Source organism: Nicotiana sylvestris, chromosome 3, assembly GCF_000393655.2.
Source record: "Nicotiana sylvestris chromosome 3, ASM39365v2, whole genome shotgun sequence".
Classification (NCBI taxonomy): Eukaryota; Viridiplantae; Streptophyta; class Magnoliopsida; order Solanales; family Solanaceae; genus Nicotiana; species Nicotiana sylvestris.
This window is the reverse complement of record NC_091059.1, coordinates 164,819,651-164,836,230: the sequence shown is the minus strand read 5'-3', so window position 1 is coordinate 164,836,230 and position 16,580 is coordinate 164,819,651. Positions and strand designations below refer to the sequence as shown.

At 38.3% G+C, this 16,580-nt stretch overlaps 1 protein-coding gene across 1 annotated transcript; it reads left to right on the top strand.

The window, feature by feature from the left end:
• Positions 1-11,110: 11,110 nt before the first annotated feature.
• Positions 11,111-16,529, top strand: LOC104227511 (18S rRNA (guanine-N(7))-methyltransferase RID2-like). The gene is made up of 9 exons (XM_009779769.2): positions 11,111-11,294; positions 11,383-11,458; positions 12,184-12,267; positions 12,345-12,400; positions 13,295-13,351; positions 14,336-14,385; positions 14,741-14,893; positions 15,666-15,801; positions 15,914-16,529. Exons 1-9 carry the CDS (start codon positions 11,193-11,195, stop codon positions 16,076-16,078), a joined length of 879 nt encoding a protein of 292 aa, XP_009778071.1. The 5' UTR covers positions 11,111-11,192; the 3' UTR covers positions 16,079-16,529.
• Positions 16,530-16,580: the final 51 nt, after the last annotated feature.

Here is a 16,580-nt window from a genome sequence, read left to right as displayed (position 1 = left end):
AAGAAACTGGGGCAAAAGTTGCGTTTGTTGTAAATAAATCTAATTCCGAAGGTTGTAATTTTGAACCCAAAATTGATGCATTTTTTGAGCCTTTAATACCCTTTCTTTCTAGCCCTATCCAAAAACCCACATTACGGTCCAAAGAAAGACCTTCTGATCAGTCTTCAAAAGATGCCAAGTCAGACAAATGAGAGTCTTACCGGCGAACATAACATTCTGTTCCACAGCAAAAAGGACTCTAATCTCCAGCAGAGAGAGTCATACCGGCAACACTCCAAATCCCCAGCTGGAAAGTGATACAAATGAGAGAGTCTTATCGGTGAAAATCTTTACAGACACCATAAGGCGATGAAAGCTGAGAGAAAAACCCAAATGAGAGAGGCTTGATAGTGAAAATCCTTCGGGCACTACAAGTCGAATAAGATTGAGAATCAGATGAGGAATTGCCAATTGAAGGTCTTGAAAGGCGATTGACGACGGAGGATAGGCCACATGTGCATGTCATGACCATTAGAGTCGGTGTCTGCGTTTGATAGGTTTTTATTTATAGTTTCTTTTGTTAAAGAGTCATCTTTTTCCTTTGTTTTTTATTTTTGCTTTCTTTTCTTCTTTTATTTCTCTAAAACTAAATTATAAAAATACTTAAACTATTATTAAGAATTAAATTAAGTTATAAAAGCGCAAATTAACTCCCAATAACAATTAACGCACAATTAAGTAATAATTAAGCATAAAATTGTATATTTGGACATTAAATGCTAAAAATGCAAACGATGCCTATTTTTGTAATTTTTAATTTTTGTAAAACAAATTTAATTACTAACAATTGTAGAATTAAATCCTATATGCAAAATGCGACATATTTTTGTATTTTTTATTAATTTAGCAAATAAACATGCACAGAAAAATACAAATAATTATTCAAAATATCACAAAACATCACAAAATTGCACACCAAGAAAAATTACTTTATTTTTTGAATTTTTTGGGAGTAATTCTCATATAGGGCAAAAATCACGTGCTTACAGCTGCCCCTCTTTGCCCGAAGACACGAAGGATTTTCGTGCAAAGATAAAGCGAGCGATTTTTGCCCATCCGAGTACTCCGTATGAAGCATTTTTTTGAAAAAGATTTGACTGAACCTTTGCTTCAGAGGTTTCCTACATATCCTGGGCTAAACAGGAATCAGGTCGATGTAGTTCGGGAAGTTTTGGTAGCTGGGACTACCGTGGGATTGCAAGGTTACTGCTGTTGCATGCTATTACCATTGCTTACCGATCTCCTTGTTACACCGTGCTTTAAAAGAAAACAAGAAGCTAGGCTAGACTGTAACTTGTTCTTGTTGCCTTGCTTTCTTGTCGGCTTGTGTTTCCTCCGGTGCTTTTCTTCCAAGACTTTGGGGATGACACTGGCCCTTTGCTTTTCTGAATACCAGTTTGCATTATTCTGTTCGGTCCGCTGGGGACATGGCTTTCTTCATTAAGCTTTTCGGCAGTTCCTCTGGGGATACAACTCTCTTTATCAGATTTGCTATGCTGGGCATGATTTAATGTTCACATGCCACTTCTTTCAAAATGCGTCTTTTCTTTCTTTTGACTCAGGCGCTCGAATTTGTGCTGGGACCTCTTGTTGCAACCTTCTGCTTCCCGGTGCTGGGGATTTTTATTGTTTCCTGCTGAGGGATTCCTGTTGTAACCTTCTGCCTTCCGGTGGGGTTATTGCTTTCAAGATCTGCAGTATAAAACTCAAAAGTATTCTTGTCGTTATACAGGTGGGCGCCTGAATGCAAAAATATGAAATGTATGCCCGCATTATACTGGTGGGCGACCTAGAATAGAAATGAAAAGACAGAAATGTATTCCCGCATTATACTGGTGGGCGACCTAGAACATGAAATAAAAAGACAGAAATATATTCCCGCATTATACTGGTAGGCGACCTAGAACAGAAATGAAAAGATATAAATGTATTCCTGCATTATACTGGTGGGCGACCGCCCAATTTCGACTTTCTTTATATTTTTGCTCTCTTTTCTTCTTTTATTTTTCTAAAACTAAATTATAAAAATACTTAACTTATTATTAATAACTAAATTAAGTTATAAAAGCGCAAATTAACTCCAAATAACAATAAACGCACAATTAAGTAATAATTAAGCATAAAATTGTATATTTGGACATTAAATGCTAAAAATGCAAACGATGCCTATTTTTGTAAATTTTTATTTTTTGTAAACAAACTTAATTACTAACAAATTGTAGAATTAAATCCTACATGCAAAATGCGACATATTTTTGTATTTTTTATTAATTTAGCAAATAAACATGCACAGACAAATACAAATAATTATTCAAAATATCACAAAATTGCACACCAAAGAAAAATCATTTTATTTTTGAATTTTTTGGGAGTAATTCTCATATTGGGCAAAAATCACGTGCTTACAGCTGCCCCTCTTTGCCCGAAGACACGAAGGGTTTTCGTGCAAAGATAAAGCGAGCGATTTTTGCCCATCCGGTGGTACCTAGTGCAATTGATAGTGATGATTCTAAGGTGTCAGAGGAGAGCGAAAAAGTGCAGGAGGAAGTTAGGCCTTCCTCACCCCATAGGAAGAAGTTTCTGCGGTTGAAGGACCATCTGCAGTCAGACGAAGTATGCGGATGATAGCCTTAGAACAGGAAATGGCAGGGTTGCGCACTTCCGTCATGAAATTGGGAACTAGAGTTGATGCCTTGGCCACCCAAAATGCGAAGTCAGAGAAGAAAATCATGGACAATGTCTCCGATCAAGACTGATCTTCCAGGGAAGTTCCTTTACCTCGCATTACTTTATTTTGTATGACATGAGGGCATGACATCATTTTAAGTGTGGGGTGGGGGATACTTTGTTTGTATGTTGTATGTAGAATAGTTTTGTAGTTTATTTACATAAATCATTTTCGACTTGTCCCGACGATGGATATCATTCGACGAGTTTCTTGATGGACTAAAGTCGAAGAAGAAAAAAAACACACAAAAAAAAATCTTTTGTAGTAGTGTATCAATTCCCCCTTGGTTTTTCTTTAAGCCACGGTTCTTTTCCAAGGGTTTCATTTGAACCGAGTGTAGTTAGTTTTTTTATTGTTAGTTAGGAACTTGTGGGCTATGGGTGGAAATAGAAATAGGATCTCTTAACGTTGTAATGCCTTGAATAGCGGGTATTTTAGTGTGATGCTTAGGCTCAACTGTTAACTCTTGTAAGAATGTCTTAAACTGTGTGTTCTTATTGGCTTAAGTACCCTAATCAGAGTGTTTGATGACTCAATATGGAGTGAGTCATGTGCCATATGTGTGTGAGGATTGTTGTATTATGTGCACGCCATTTGATGCCTAAAATTTGCCCCGTGTGTCTACAAAGCGAAGTAGTGGCATTTCTTTATTGAACCATATATATACTTCATCCACCTATTTGTTATGTATCGTAGTTAACCTCGTTGAGCCTGTAATCAGTTCTTTGGCAACCACACTACAAGCTTTACCCATTTGTTTGAATTAGCCATCTATTTGAACCTTTTAACCTCTCATGAATGCTTGAATAATTATGAACTTTGTAAAAGTTAAAGTGTAGGGTAGTTGGTTTGGGTTTTGAGTGGAACTAATAAAATAAGGAGAAAGGTGCACTGTTTTGATAAAGTAAGAGCCACTTGAATTGAAAAAAATAGTTCGATTGTTGTGAAAAATATTCCTTGATAAGTGGTGGCTCTTGATGTAAGTGTACTTAAAGAAGAATGGATTTAATATATAGTGATGTGAAGGTGGAGTTATGGTTTGACATAAATGTGGGGTTTTGAATGTTAAAGTATATGTATTAAAATGCTTAGGGAGGTGTAGTCACTCTTATACCTAAATGTATCATACCTGTCCCGCAATCTGCATTACAACCAAATAAATTCCTACCCGATAGACTGAATGAGCTCGATTAGTAGAGTAGTACACTACGGAGAAGACTATGGTGCATCTTTTGTAGCATATGAATGTCATTTTTGAGGGTGAGTGAATTCTGTTCATTTTGAAGTTCCTCAGTGTGCATGTATTTTATTGATTGCAGAATGAGTCTCTTTTATTGTGAGCATACACTTGATTCATGAAGGAGAGGTAAGTCTGGACCTCTGAGTTAGAGTAAGCAAGCCGGTTAGGAATATTGCGTGGCTCGCGGGAGTCAACTCTTGAGGTGTAGATGTTACATTAATGCACTCAATTTATGTGGAAATTCTTGGTGTGACGAGTTAGGGAAGTCGCTCAGGGAAGTTAGGCCTCTATAGAGTGTGGTTTGATTGCTCGAGGACGAACAAATGTTTAAGTGTGGGGTGTTGATAGTAGGCTACAATTATGCAATTCAGATACTATTTACACTCTAATTTAGCCGCACTTTATCAATGTTTGAATGTTAAAAGATAACAAAATGCTCTAATTAAGAGTTTATGATTTGCAGTAGCCACTTCGAGCTATGAGGAAGTTAAAGAGTGTTTTGGAGTCAATATGGAGCGTGAAAGGCAGAATACCGGGCAAAATCCGCGATTAAATCCGCGGCCGCGAACGAGTTGACGGAAGCCAATAACCCATGGTCAATTATGTAATTTCTAAGGCAACTAACCTAAACCTATATGAAGCCTAATTCGCTCAGAAGAGAAAGATAGCTATTTTAGAGAGATTTTGGATGCAAGAACACGAGAGGAAGATAGAGAATTTCCTTAAAAGTTTTCATCATCTTCTTCTTAATTCCATTGTTGATTATAACTTTCTATAGTGAATTTCTATCTATAAGTATGAGTAGCTAAATTCGTCATCTGGGTTTGATGGAACCAATTGTTGGATGAAGTCTTGATTCTGTTTTGATATAATTGAGCCGTTTTACTCTATGATTGTTCAACTACGTGTTGTCTTGTGATTAATTGAAAGAGCTCTTGATTAATCGTGTTTAGTTATCTTGTGTTGCTTGAAAAAGAATACTTGATTAGATTGTTGTTGAACACCACCACCTTCGGGTAAGTTAAGAGATTAATTACTTGAATTTAAAAGTAGGGTTAGAGATAACAAAGTTTTGGTGGGATAATTCTGAGTTGCAAAAATTGTTAACCCGAGTAGTTCGAGAGAATGCTTCTAGTAAATTATCGTAATTGATCGAGAGATAATTGCGGTAGCCCAGAACTCATAGTCCTTATAGAGTGTTACAACGAGATTATAACTAACGTGTTAGGAATTAATCCGACAATTAGGGAAATCATTAGCATGAATTGTTAATTAGAGTAGTTCAACACATTCTTGATTTTCTTTACCTTTTTAAAACTTTGATTGATGTGGATAAAACCACAAAATTAATTAGCTCCTAGCAAAAGGCCAATTTGATCTAATAGTTGTAATAAGTTATAAATTGCCTATGAGAAATTTATAGACGTTTCATAACCAATCAAGCCTACATACTAACTTTAGTGTTATATTACCATTAGAAAAAATAATAACTTGTGTGACCATGCAAATCAAAAGTAAAAAGAAAATACATGGAAATTGAAAAGTAAGGAATTTCTTTCAAGGCTGGGAGATGAAATAGATAGAATCCCCCAAGTTCTTAATCTGCCTCTAGAGAATTCACACACAAAATATGAAAAAAAAGTTCAAGGAAAAAATTCTGGTTGAAATCTCAGAAATGGAGGATAAAAGGTTGTTTATTTGTACGGGAAACGACCAGGATCTCTTATGCCATTTACCATTCGAATTGGGGAAAAAAAGAATTAACCCAAATAGCTCCTCATTTCAAATTTTTTTAGTAATCTCCCGTAAAATGAACATATAATTAAAAAAATATTTGGAATAGATTATAAAATAATTAAAATCAAATCTCTCTTCATAAAGTGTGAAGGCGAAATAATCGGGCAATAAAAATTAAACTAAGCTAGCGTTTGATCATAAATTTGATTGAAACTTGATAAGGAGTTTTTCAAAAATAAATTTTGGAAGTTGAAAGTTGTGTTTCGGCATGCATTTTATTAGCAGAAAAGTTGAAGCTTTGTGAGTGAAGAAAAAATGTTACAAAAAAAATGGTTTAATTTTAAAATTATTTTTCCCAAAATATGATCATATTCCATAAATAAATAATATTTCTATTTTTTTTTGTAAAAATAAAGTTAAAATCTATGACCAGATAGGAGCTAAAAATGTAGGGATCTCAGTGAAAAATAAAACAAGGCCCAAAATCAACTAAAAAATAGGGATTTATATAATAAAAACAAATTTCATACAACTAATTATATATTATATAACTTATCTACATTTATCTACAATTTTCATACATTATTTTTACTCAGTTATATACAACTACAATATCATACAACTTAAATACAATTTTTATACAATATTGTTCAACTTTCATACAATAGTCAAATAAATAAAAGAAAAATATATAAACAACAGAATACAATTTTTCTACAATTTTACTACAATTTCGTAAATATAATGTATATCATGTCTTCTTCTTCTTCTTCTTCGAGTTTCAATCTGAAATTCAGCAAAAACTAAGTCTAATCTTCACCAAAACCCCTCAAAATTGAGATATAAACTCCAAACCATATTTCCAATTATTTGCAACAACACCCAATTCAAACAAATAATGATTTTTAAAACCCCAAATTCGAATTCAAAGTTTTTTAATGATTGTCAATGGTGGAATTGCTCCTCTCTTTTCCTTTGCTTTATATTACTTAAATTAGAGATTGAGAGATAGAGAGAGACGTATGGAGAATTCTCAATTCTTTGCAACAACATCCAATTCAAATAAATAATATTTTTTGAAAATCCAAATTCGAATTCAAAGCTTCAAAACTTTTAATGGTTGTCAATATTGGAATTGCTACTCTCTTGTGCAAGATATGTGGAGGGAGAGGGGGACGGGATGTGGAGAGAGACACGTGGGGGGAGTGTAAGATATGTTAGAGTGATTTTAGGACACTAATTATTATCATTACAACAACAACAACAACAACAACAACAACAACGACCCAGTATAATCCCACAAGTGGGGTCTGGGGAGGGTAATATGTACGCAGACCTTACCCCTACTCCGAAGGGTAGAGAGGCTGTTTCCAGGAGACCCTCGGCTCAAAAAAAGCAATAGGAGATAATATATTAGTACCATAAAAATGAGTAATAAAATAACAACAATATATAAGAGATACGAAATATGAAATACAGGATACGAAATACGAAATACGAAATAGATGGCTGGTATAGTACAACTAGAAGGTAAAGCCCTGCATCAATAGACGACCACTGACATTCCTAGTCTAACTCCTAACTAGATAGTCTCTCTCACTTGTGCTGTAGAAATATTCACACTCTCCCCTAACCTACAACCTTAATGCTCGACCTCCATAATTCCCTATCAAGGGTCATGTCCTCAGTAATCCTAAGTCGCGTCATGTCCTGTCTGATCACCTCTCCCCAATACTTCTTAGGTCTCCCTCTACCTCTCCGCGTGCCCACTACAGCCAGTCGCTCACACCTCCTCACCGGTGCATCAGTGCTCCTCCTCTGAATGTGCCCAAACCATCTGAGTCTTACTTCCCGCATCTTGTCCTCCATGGGGGCCACACCCACCTTCTCTCGAATATCTGCATTCCTAATCTTATCCATCCTTGTATGCCCGCACATCCACCTCAACATCCTCATCTCTGCTACTTTCATCTTCTGGGTGTGTGAGTTCTTTACCGGCCAACATTCAGTTCCATACAACATGGCAGGCCTAACCACTGCTCTATAAAACTTACCTTTTAGTAACGGTGGCACTTTCTTGTCACACAAGACTCCCGACGCTAACCTCCACTTCATCCACCCCACCCCTATACGGTGTGTGACATCCTCGTCAATCTCCCCGATCCCCTGAATAACCGATCCAAGGTACTTGAAACTACCTCTCTTGGGAATGCCTTGAGAGTCAAGCCTCACTTCAACTCCCGCTTCCGTCGACTCAACTCCAAATTTGCACTCGAGGTATTCCGTCTTCGTCCTACTCAACTTGAAACCTTTAGACTCAAGAGCATGTCTCCAAATCTCTAGCCTCTCGTTGACGCCGCCTCTTGTCTCGTCAATTAGAATAATGTCATCAGCAAATAGCATGCACCATGGAACCTCCCCTTGAATATGATGAGTCAGTGCATCCATCACCAGGGCAAATAGGAATGGGCTGAGCGCAGACCCTTGGTGCAATCCCGTAATAACTGGAAAGTGTTCAGAGTCGCCTCCTACTGTCCTAACCCGAGTCTTAGCTCCATCATACATGTCTTTAATCACCCTAATATAGTTACTCGGGACCCCTTTATCCTCTAAGCAGCTCCATAAGACCTTCCTAGGAACCTTATCGTACGCTTTCTCCAGATCAATAAACACCATGTGGAGATCCTTCTTCTTATCTCTGTACTGTTCCACCATCCTCCTAATAAGGTGGATAGCTTCTGTGGTAGATCGTCCCGGCATGAACCCGAACTGGTTGTCTGAAATAGACACCGTCCTTCGCACTCTCATTTCTACCACTCTCTCCCAAACTTTCATGGTATGACTTAGTAATTTGATGCCCCTATAGTTGTTACAGCTCTGGACATCACCTTTGTTCTTATACAACGGGACCATTGTACTCCACCTCCACTCTTCAGGCATTCTATTAGTCTTGAATATAACACTAAACAATGCAGTAAGCCATTCCAAGCCTGCTTGACCCACACACCTCCACAGTTCAACCGGAATCTCGTCTGGCCCGGTAGCTCTGCCCCTTCTCATCTTACGCATTGCCTCCATGACTTCATCGATCTCAATGTCCCTACAATTACTTACTTCATGGTGACTGTCGGCATTCCTCGATTCCCCAAGTATAATATCCTGATCCCCTTCTTCACTTAGAAGTTTATGAAAGTAGGTCTGCCACCTCCTCTTAATCTGGTCATCTCCCATCAAAACTTTGCCGTCATCATCTTTTATGCACCTCACTTGGTCCAGATCCCGAGTTGTCCTCTCTCTCGCCTTAGCGAGTCGGAATAACTTCTTCTCCCCACCTTTGTTCCTTAGCTCCTCATACAGACGAGCAAAAGCTGTCGTTTTAGCCTCTGTCACTGCCATCTTCGCCTCCTTCCTAGCTACCTTATACCTTTGACTGTTCTCTCTCTTCTCCTCCTCGTCAGTGCTCCCTACTAACCTTAGGTAAGCCGCCTTCTTTGCTTCCACTTTACCTTGGACAACTGCATTCCACCACCAATCTCCTTTGTGTCCACCATAGTGTCCCGTAGATATCCCTAACACCTCTCTCGCCGCCTTTCTTATACAGTCCGCAGTCGTCGACCACATTGTGTTTGCGTCCCCACTACTTCTCCAAGCTCCCATTGCCGATAACCTTCCTTCCAACTCTTTAGCTTTATCCTTAGTTAAGGCGCCCCACCTAATCCTGGGGCGTCCTTGTACTGACCTCTTCTTCCTCCTTATCCTAATACAAATGTCCATCACCAAAAGCCTATGCTGCGTTGAGAGGGTCTCACCTGGGATAACCTTGCAGTCCTCGCACAACCTTCTGTCGCATCTCCTGAGGAGTAGATAGTCAATCTGAGTCTTCGCCACCGAACTTTGGTAAGTAACCAAATGTTCATCCCGCTTCGTAAAACTCGAGTTTGCAATGACTAGATCGAAAGCCTTGGCAAAGTCCAACAGCGCAATGCCCCCTCCGTTCCGCTCTCCGAAACCAAATCCGCCATGCACCTCAGTGTACCCACCTGCAGATAACCCAATATGACCATTGAAATCTCCTCCTATGAATAACCTCTCAGAAGGCGGTATACTACGAACAATCTCATCCAACCCCTCCCAAAATTGCCTTTTAATATCCTCATCCAAGCCTGCTTGTGGTGCGTACGCGCTAACGACATTTAAAGTACCCTCACCCACCACCAACTTTATAGTCATTAGCCTATCATTCACCCGCCTGACCTCTACCACGGACTCCCTAAGATGGCTATCTACCAGGATACCCACTCCATTCTTACCCCTCAGGACACCAGAGTACCACAACTTATACCCATCCACGTTTTTCGCCCTCGATCCGACCCACCTAGTTTCCTGGACACACGCTATATTAATCTTCCTCTTCTGCAGGATTTTCGCCAACTCTATGGATTTACTCGTTAGTGAACCTATGTTCCATGACCCGATTCTCAACCTATATGCTCCCTTGCCCCCTCTACCTACCCTGCTACCCGACCCACCCCCTGAACCCCACCCCACACTCTGCCCCACCCGAGGACATGCCCTTATTCTATCATCCCAGACTGCAGCCACTACACCTACAACAATCTAGAGAAGTCTCGCTAGTGTACAACGTACACAAATCAAACTTGAAGGAAACACGTGGTAGCTAGTATCCTAGTTCAAAGGTTTAACTATTGCGAAGTAAAATAACAGTAATTTAGCTAACACCAAAAGGGAAACAGTAAAACAGGAGGTACCAATTCCCGATAACAAAACCTGTGGCTGATTTGCTGTGCTCGATGTAGTTGTACGCTCCCGCCCACTTGCTGACACTCGCCCAGGTTGCTCTCCTTTGCCAGTGCTCGTGCGCCCAACTTGTCTCAATTACTCCGAGAATTCCTGAAAATACAGAAAATACCACGACCCAAAAACCAGAAGGAGGTATCACCGCTACCTCTTTGCATTAATGAATCAAGGACGGAGTCGAAATGTCGGCCGGAACAATTGAACAACGATCGGAAACTCGGAATCACCACCTTGAGGGAATGAAAATAGTTCCCGTTTTTTTTAAACACAGGTGGTTATAAGATAAGATAAACAGAAAAAAGGTTCACCGTCGTTTAACACTTCACTGCCGGATCTGAAAATTTCCAGCCACACTCCGGCGGGCGTCAGTGGTATCGAGAATCGCCCACTTCCCTTAAAATGAACATAAATGATAATTGAGTATATAAAATGTAATCATAGTAAAACTTGAGCAAGGAGGGTAATATAATTTGATATAGGGTATAGTAATGTAAAAATTACAAAAAGATATCAGAAACCATAAAATTAGGGTTTTGGAACCATATTTTATTTTATTATCTTAAAACCAAATCCTTTTTGACCAGTTGACTCTGTTAAACAAAATACCACACTTTCTGAGTGAAGAAAAAAATGTCGACATCAAGACCGGAGCTCCTAGCGCCGCCTGAAATATTCTACAACGACGATGAAGCTCGCAAGTACACTTCATCTTCTCGAATAATCGACATTCAGGTTTGTGCTTTCTTATACTAAAATAAAATAAGACATTCCATTCACAGTGTTGGATACTTAGCTGACTTTAGTTTGTAATTATGCAAAGTCGCAACTTACAGAGAGAGCATTGGAGCTTCTTGCCTTACCAGATGATGGAGTCCCGAGATTACTTCTTGATATTGGTACGCACTTGTTTTACGTTGTAGTTGTATTAGTGAATTTGATGAGCTAAGTTTTAGCTATGGTGTTTTTTTATTTAGGGTGAATAAAGAGAAAGGGAGTTGTTTTATAGCATTACACAAAGAACTAGTGTTTAGTGAATTGTAACGGAACATTGTAAAGCCTCATACATTTTAAGATAGTTAAGGAATAAACTGGCTTATTATAAACCAGATGAACTATACAGCAACAAAAGCAACAAACCCAGTATAATCCCACAAGTGGGCTCTGAGGAGGCTAGTGAGTATGCAAACCTTACCCCTAATGTGAATGTAGAGATGTTGTTTCCAATAGACCCTCGGCACATGGAAAGATGAAAATAAAGCAGTAACATAATAAGAAAACAAGGCGAAAGGAACAACATGTAGTGATGGAAAAACACACAGTAGATAGAAATGGTTAATTGCTCATTCATACCAGAGAAACGGGGAAGGTTTTAAGATTTTCTTTTGGCTGATCAGTAAGAAACTGTTTTGCAGTATATTTGGTCTGAGTTACGCAATTTCCCAGAAGGTTGGCTCCTTCAATGTGGCCTTTCGGAATTGTTGTCCTCGTGGCTTCTAACAGATGTCTTTTGAAACAATGATAGTTCTTTATCTTTTCAATTGTGGAGTTGTGAGGTTTTCGTATTTATTCCACTTTATTAGTTAAACAACCAGGCAGTAATTACTTGTTTTCCATTCTGAAGGATGTGGATCAGGTCTAAGTGGTGAAACAATCACTGAGCATGGACACCAGTGGCTTGGCTTGGATATATCACAGTCAATGCTTGGTGCGTAAATTTCTTGTCGTCTAAGTGCAAAGTTTTTCACGTTTCACTATTGTTAGATAATGGTTTTCATGTTCCAGACGTTGCACTGGAGCGCGAGGTTGATGGTGATCTAGTACTTGGTGACATGGGTCAGGTAGGTACCTAAAATCTCAGCTACATGTTTTCTTTATATTTCTCCCACTGCAGGTATTAAGACCAGATACACCTTGTTGCTTGTGGATATGTATGCCTTTACACCCATAGTACTTATCGTTGCAGTCATACGGAAATCTCAAAATGCAACTGAAGGATGTCATGACAGTAATGATGTAGCAGAGTTATCAACCTATCTAAAACATATTAGAACATAGTAATTTGTAGCATACAGTAACCTGTTACTACATTACTTGTTGTTTTCCCCAATACAATATGGAATGTCTCCCGATGCATCTCTCTTTTTTGTTTTAAAGGCCATGCTAGTGGTGAATCTTAGTTTACCAGCGTACGTTTGTGATGCTACTCCTGAAACTAGAGATTTCACACTTGCATGGAAATTTGCTGGCAGGTCATCACTACAGTATATTATGTGATGTTTTACACAAAAACCAGTCGGAGAAACTTTGCTTGTATTGTCTGGCCATAAGTTTAATCATCCCAACAACAACAAAAAAACATGTAGCTTCCTGCCTATAATTGGGTTTTTTTAGGCAAAAGCATTTTGAACATGTTTTTAGTCATTAATTGTGCACAGTTTCTTTGCTTGACTTGGTTTTTCTTATAAGTCATGGTTGAGGCCTTGAGGGTAAAGAGAATATAAAAGGCGGTTGCCTCTCTTGGTTATTTTTCGTGTATATTGACATTGCTTTGGATTTTTAAGAAAGCATTTCTCTGAAAATTAAATATCTGTGAAACTACTTTCTTTTGACACAATACACTTGTTGATGAGTCCCAAAGATTGGCTAGTTCAAAATTTGCATCTCCTATATACTTGCAACCTGTTCTTCATTTGATTGAATGAACCTAAATAATAGGTTGCATCTTGTTTTAGGGCTTAGGGCTTCGACCTGGAGTTCTAGATGGTGCCATCAGTATCTCAGCTGTCCAGGTATATTCTTGTCTCTATTGATTTGTTCTTCCCTGATAATGCTGGGAGTAGCTATGATGGTAGCTACTTTAAACTGCACTTCACATTTGGTCAAGGGGAGCTCGGCAATGTTTAATTATACAAAATTGTTTTTTTTCTTTTTCCATAATTAACTCATATATCCATATGAAAAGATTTGGTCCGCGTATAACTTTAAAGAATTATCGAAGCAATAACTTTTGTAATCTCATCATCAACTTTCAAAAATTTTATCCTGGTTGTTACTTGTATTGGATGTTGCTAAATTATCAGTATATATGCAAGAGAAATAATAGGCATCACTAGCTCTTTTCCTTTCCATTTCTTTTAATGGAAATCAATCCCCCAAACTTCCTACCTGAAAGCCCAATACTGGTCATTTCTCACTTTGCTCTGGTGACTTGAATGCCAAACCTTATGGTTGGAGGGGTCAGTTCTTTACCTATCTAAGAAGTAGGATGTTCGTCGACCTAATTTAATGTTGGTTATCAGGTTAGTATCCTCTCAGAGCTCTTAATGGGGAGAAACTCTGAAGATGATTATGAGGACGTTGCACATCAATATTAGACCCAGTATAAAAAGATTAAAAGGAAAAAAGATACTACTTATTTTATCATACTCACACATACAAACACGTGTGTGCGTGTGTGCACACCTGTGAGTTAGGCATCTTTTTTCTATTTCAAATTAACAATGGTGTTCAAGTCAGTTTGCACGCACTTAGTCACACTTTTTAAGCAAGAGGCATTTTCAATTGATTGTAGTCCTTTTAACATATACAAATCAAGAGGGCAAAGCATCTAAGGGAAAAGGGAGTGGTAAGCGGGCTTCTTTCAGTTGACTATATAGGTTAGGTTTGAGTGCTCTTTTTTTTAACATCTCAACTCTTGGTCATCTTGCCATCTGTATCATACTTGCTATGCTTGGTTCTTGCTTACTACTAATGTTCTTTATTTGCTCGAGCAGTGGCTGTGCAATGCTGACAAGTCTTCTCATGAACCTCGGTTAAGGTTGAAGTAAGTGTGAGTTCATTCTATCTTAGATTGATTGTTGGTAGATACTGATCTGCCCAAGATTCAATTATTATGTCAGCAGTATTGAACAAGCAGTGTGAAACCTGAACATATTTAGTTAGTTTGTTCAGTTGGAAGTTTCACACCCTCGTAAACAGTGTTGATAATTTTTTGGATTTTGTTAGTTCCCTGATATTAGCATAGTTACTGTACTGGGGATAACCTTCTGCTGTTTACGGTTTTTTTTCCATGATAGCTCCTGGTTTATACTGGAACTGTTCCTTCTCCTTTTTGTAATTCTGCATCTTCTTGATGCCTTATTAATGCATTTTGATTACTTCATCAAAAATTTCTGTAGGGCATTCTTTGGTTCCTTATATAGATGTTTGGGAAGAGGCGCAAGAGCAGTACTTCAAGTCTATCCTGAAAATATCGCTCAGCGGGAGTTGATACTGGGTTTTGCCATGCGAGCTGGTTTTTCTGGAGGCATAGTTGTTGACTACCCCCACAGGTAGAGAAGAAGCTTATAAATATCCTCTGTTCTTCATTTTTGCTAGTTTTATGGTGAGATGGAAGGCTTACACAACTGAAAGAATAAAAGGTGAAACAGTTCGGAGATCAACATTGGTTTTCCTGTCTGGAAGCTCATCCTCTGAACTGAAATTACAGGGTCCCAGGAAGCTTTATGTGGCATTGCTAATTGTGTCTACATAAAGCTTAATTCTAGTGGTAGACTTCATGTTATCGCTCTTAACACATCAACCTTAGTTTATCCAGAGTGGGATAGGTGAATCCCTCTACAAGCAGGATCAATCAAATTTAAATATAAATACTTAAAACAGCCACCTATTTGTGACTGTCAGGCGTCCCTCCACTCAACCTTCAAAAGCTCAGTGGATTTGATCCGTCAAAGACATAATTAAGCATAGTGTCCCTACTTTAACTTCAAGCTTTTAGAAAAGATAGGAATTATTGTGCGAGCAACACCGAGAGGCTGCCCCCGTTGAAGTTATGCATGCATGCTCATGTGTCCTCCCAATCTCTTCTCTTCTTTCTCATACCACAATAGTTGGAGTATATCTGAGGATTGAAGGTTAAATGTGTGACACAATAATGAAGGGACTGAACTAGAATTAGCTAAAAATGAGGGAAGGAAAAGGGAAACTTGTATGTGAGATACACCCTAAACTCTGATGCAAAGAGATGAATTTTCAAGGTATGAAGATTCAACTCTTTGATATTTGGTGTACTGACTTGACACTGAATGCTCTCTCTTGTCACAGTACTAAAAGGAGGAAAGAGTACTTAGTGCTCACTTGTGGTCCGCCATCTCTCAGCTTCATCACTCCCAACGGGAAGGGTGAAGATGGAGAGAGTTGCTCTGATGAAGATAATAGCGGGGATGAAGAAAACCAGACAGTAAGTTTTTTCCCCCTTTCCTCTTAAACCCCCTCGTTTTTCCTGTTTTCTTTTTCCCCTCTTATTCTGTCAGTCTTTGGTTATCTAATTACCTTTTCACCCTACCATGCAGGTTTGCGTATCTGATAGGCACAGACCTAGAAAAAAACAAAAAGTAAACAAGAGAGGCAAAGGAAGAGATTGGGTTCTGAAGAAGAAAGAACAGATGAGGAGAAAGGGAAATACAGTGCCTGCAGATACCAAATACACAGCACGTAAAAGAAAGGATCGTTTTTGATTCATCATTCATATGAACTTCATCTATTTATCTGTTTGTGAATAGAATTTGAGTTCATTTTTCTGCAAGAGCACATACTTTAAGAGCAATTTTGGATAAAGAGATGAACTAATTAAGATCCTGATGTAATGTTCTCAGAGCTCAAGTTTACATCAAGATGGTGCATGTGTATTTTTGAGGTATTTCAATCGTAGCAGAATGTATTGACTCTCATTTTGGATTTAACTACTGGTTGATTACATATTCCTCATGCAATAGAATAGTGCTTGTTTCCCAATTTGAGTGCGGGATATATTGGTTGTTTCTTTTACCCTATTGTAAAACTCGTCATTAAGGTTGGGTTTGTATTTCTAAATGATATTGTTTGGATGAATGAAGAACAAAGAACTATGGATCAGTGAAGAGAAGAATCAACTCTTAAATTTTCTGTTTTAATTAGTTATTATTCGTAACATTAGAAGTATTTTGTTCTCTTGTCTTTCTTTAACGACTGATTAAGTAT

Bases quoted from the DNA above. Each gene is read 5' to 3' on its own strand.
- LOC104227511 (XM_009779769.2), top strand. From the start codon at position 11,193: ATGTCGACATCAAGACCGGAGCTCCTAGCGCCGCCTGAAATATTCTAC. The intron at 12,268-12,344 runs GTGCGTAAATTT...TTCATGTTCCAG, and splicing joins TATATCACAGTCAATGCTTG to ACGTTGCACTGGAGCGCGAG. The intron at 12,401-13,294 runs GTAGGTACCTAA...ATCTTGTTTTAG, and splicing joins TACTTGGTGACATGGGTCAG to GGCTTAGGGCTTCGACCTGG.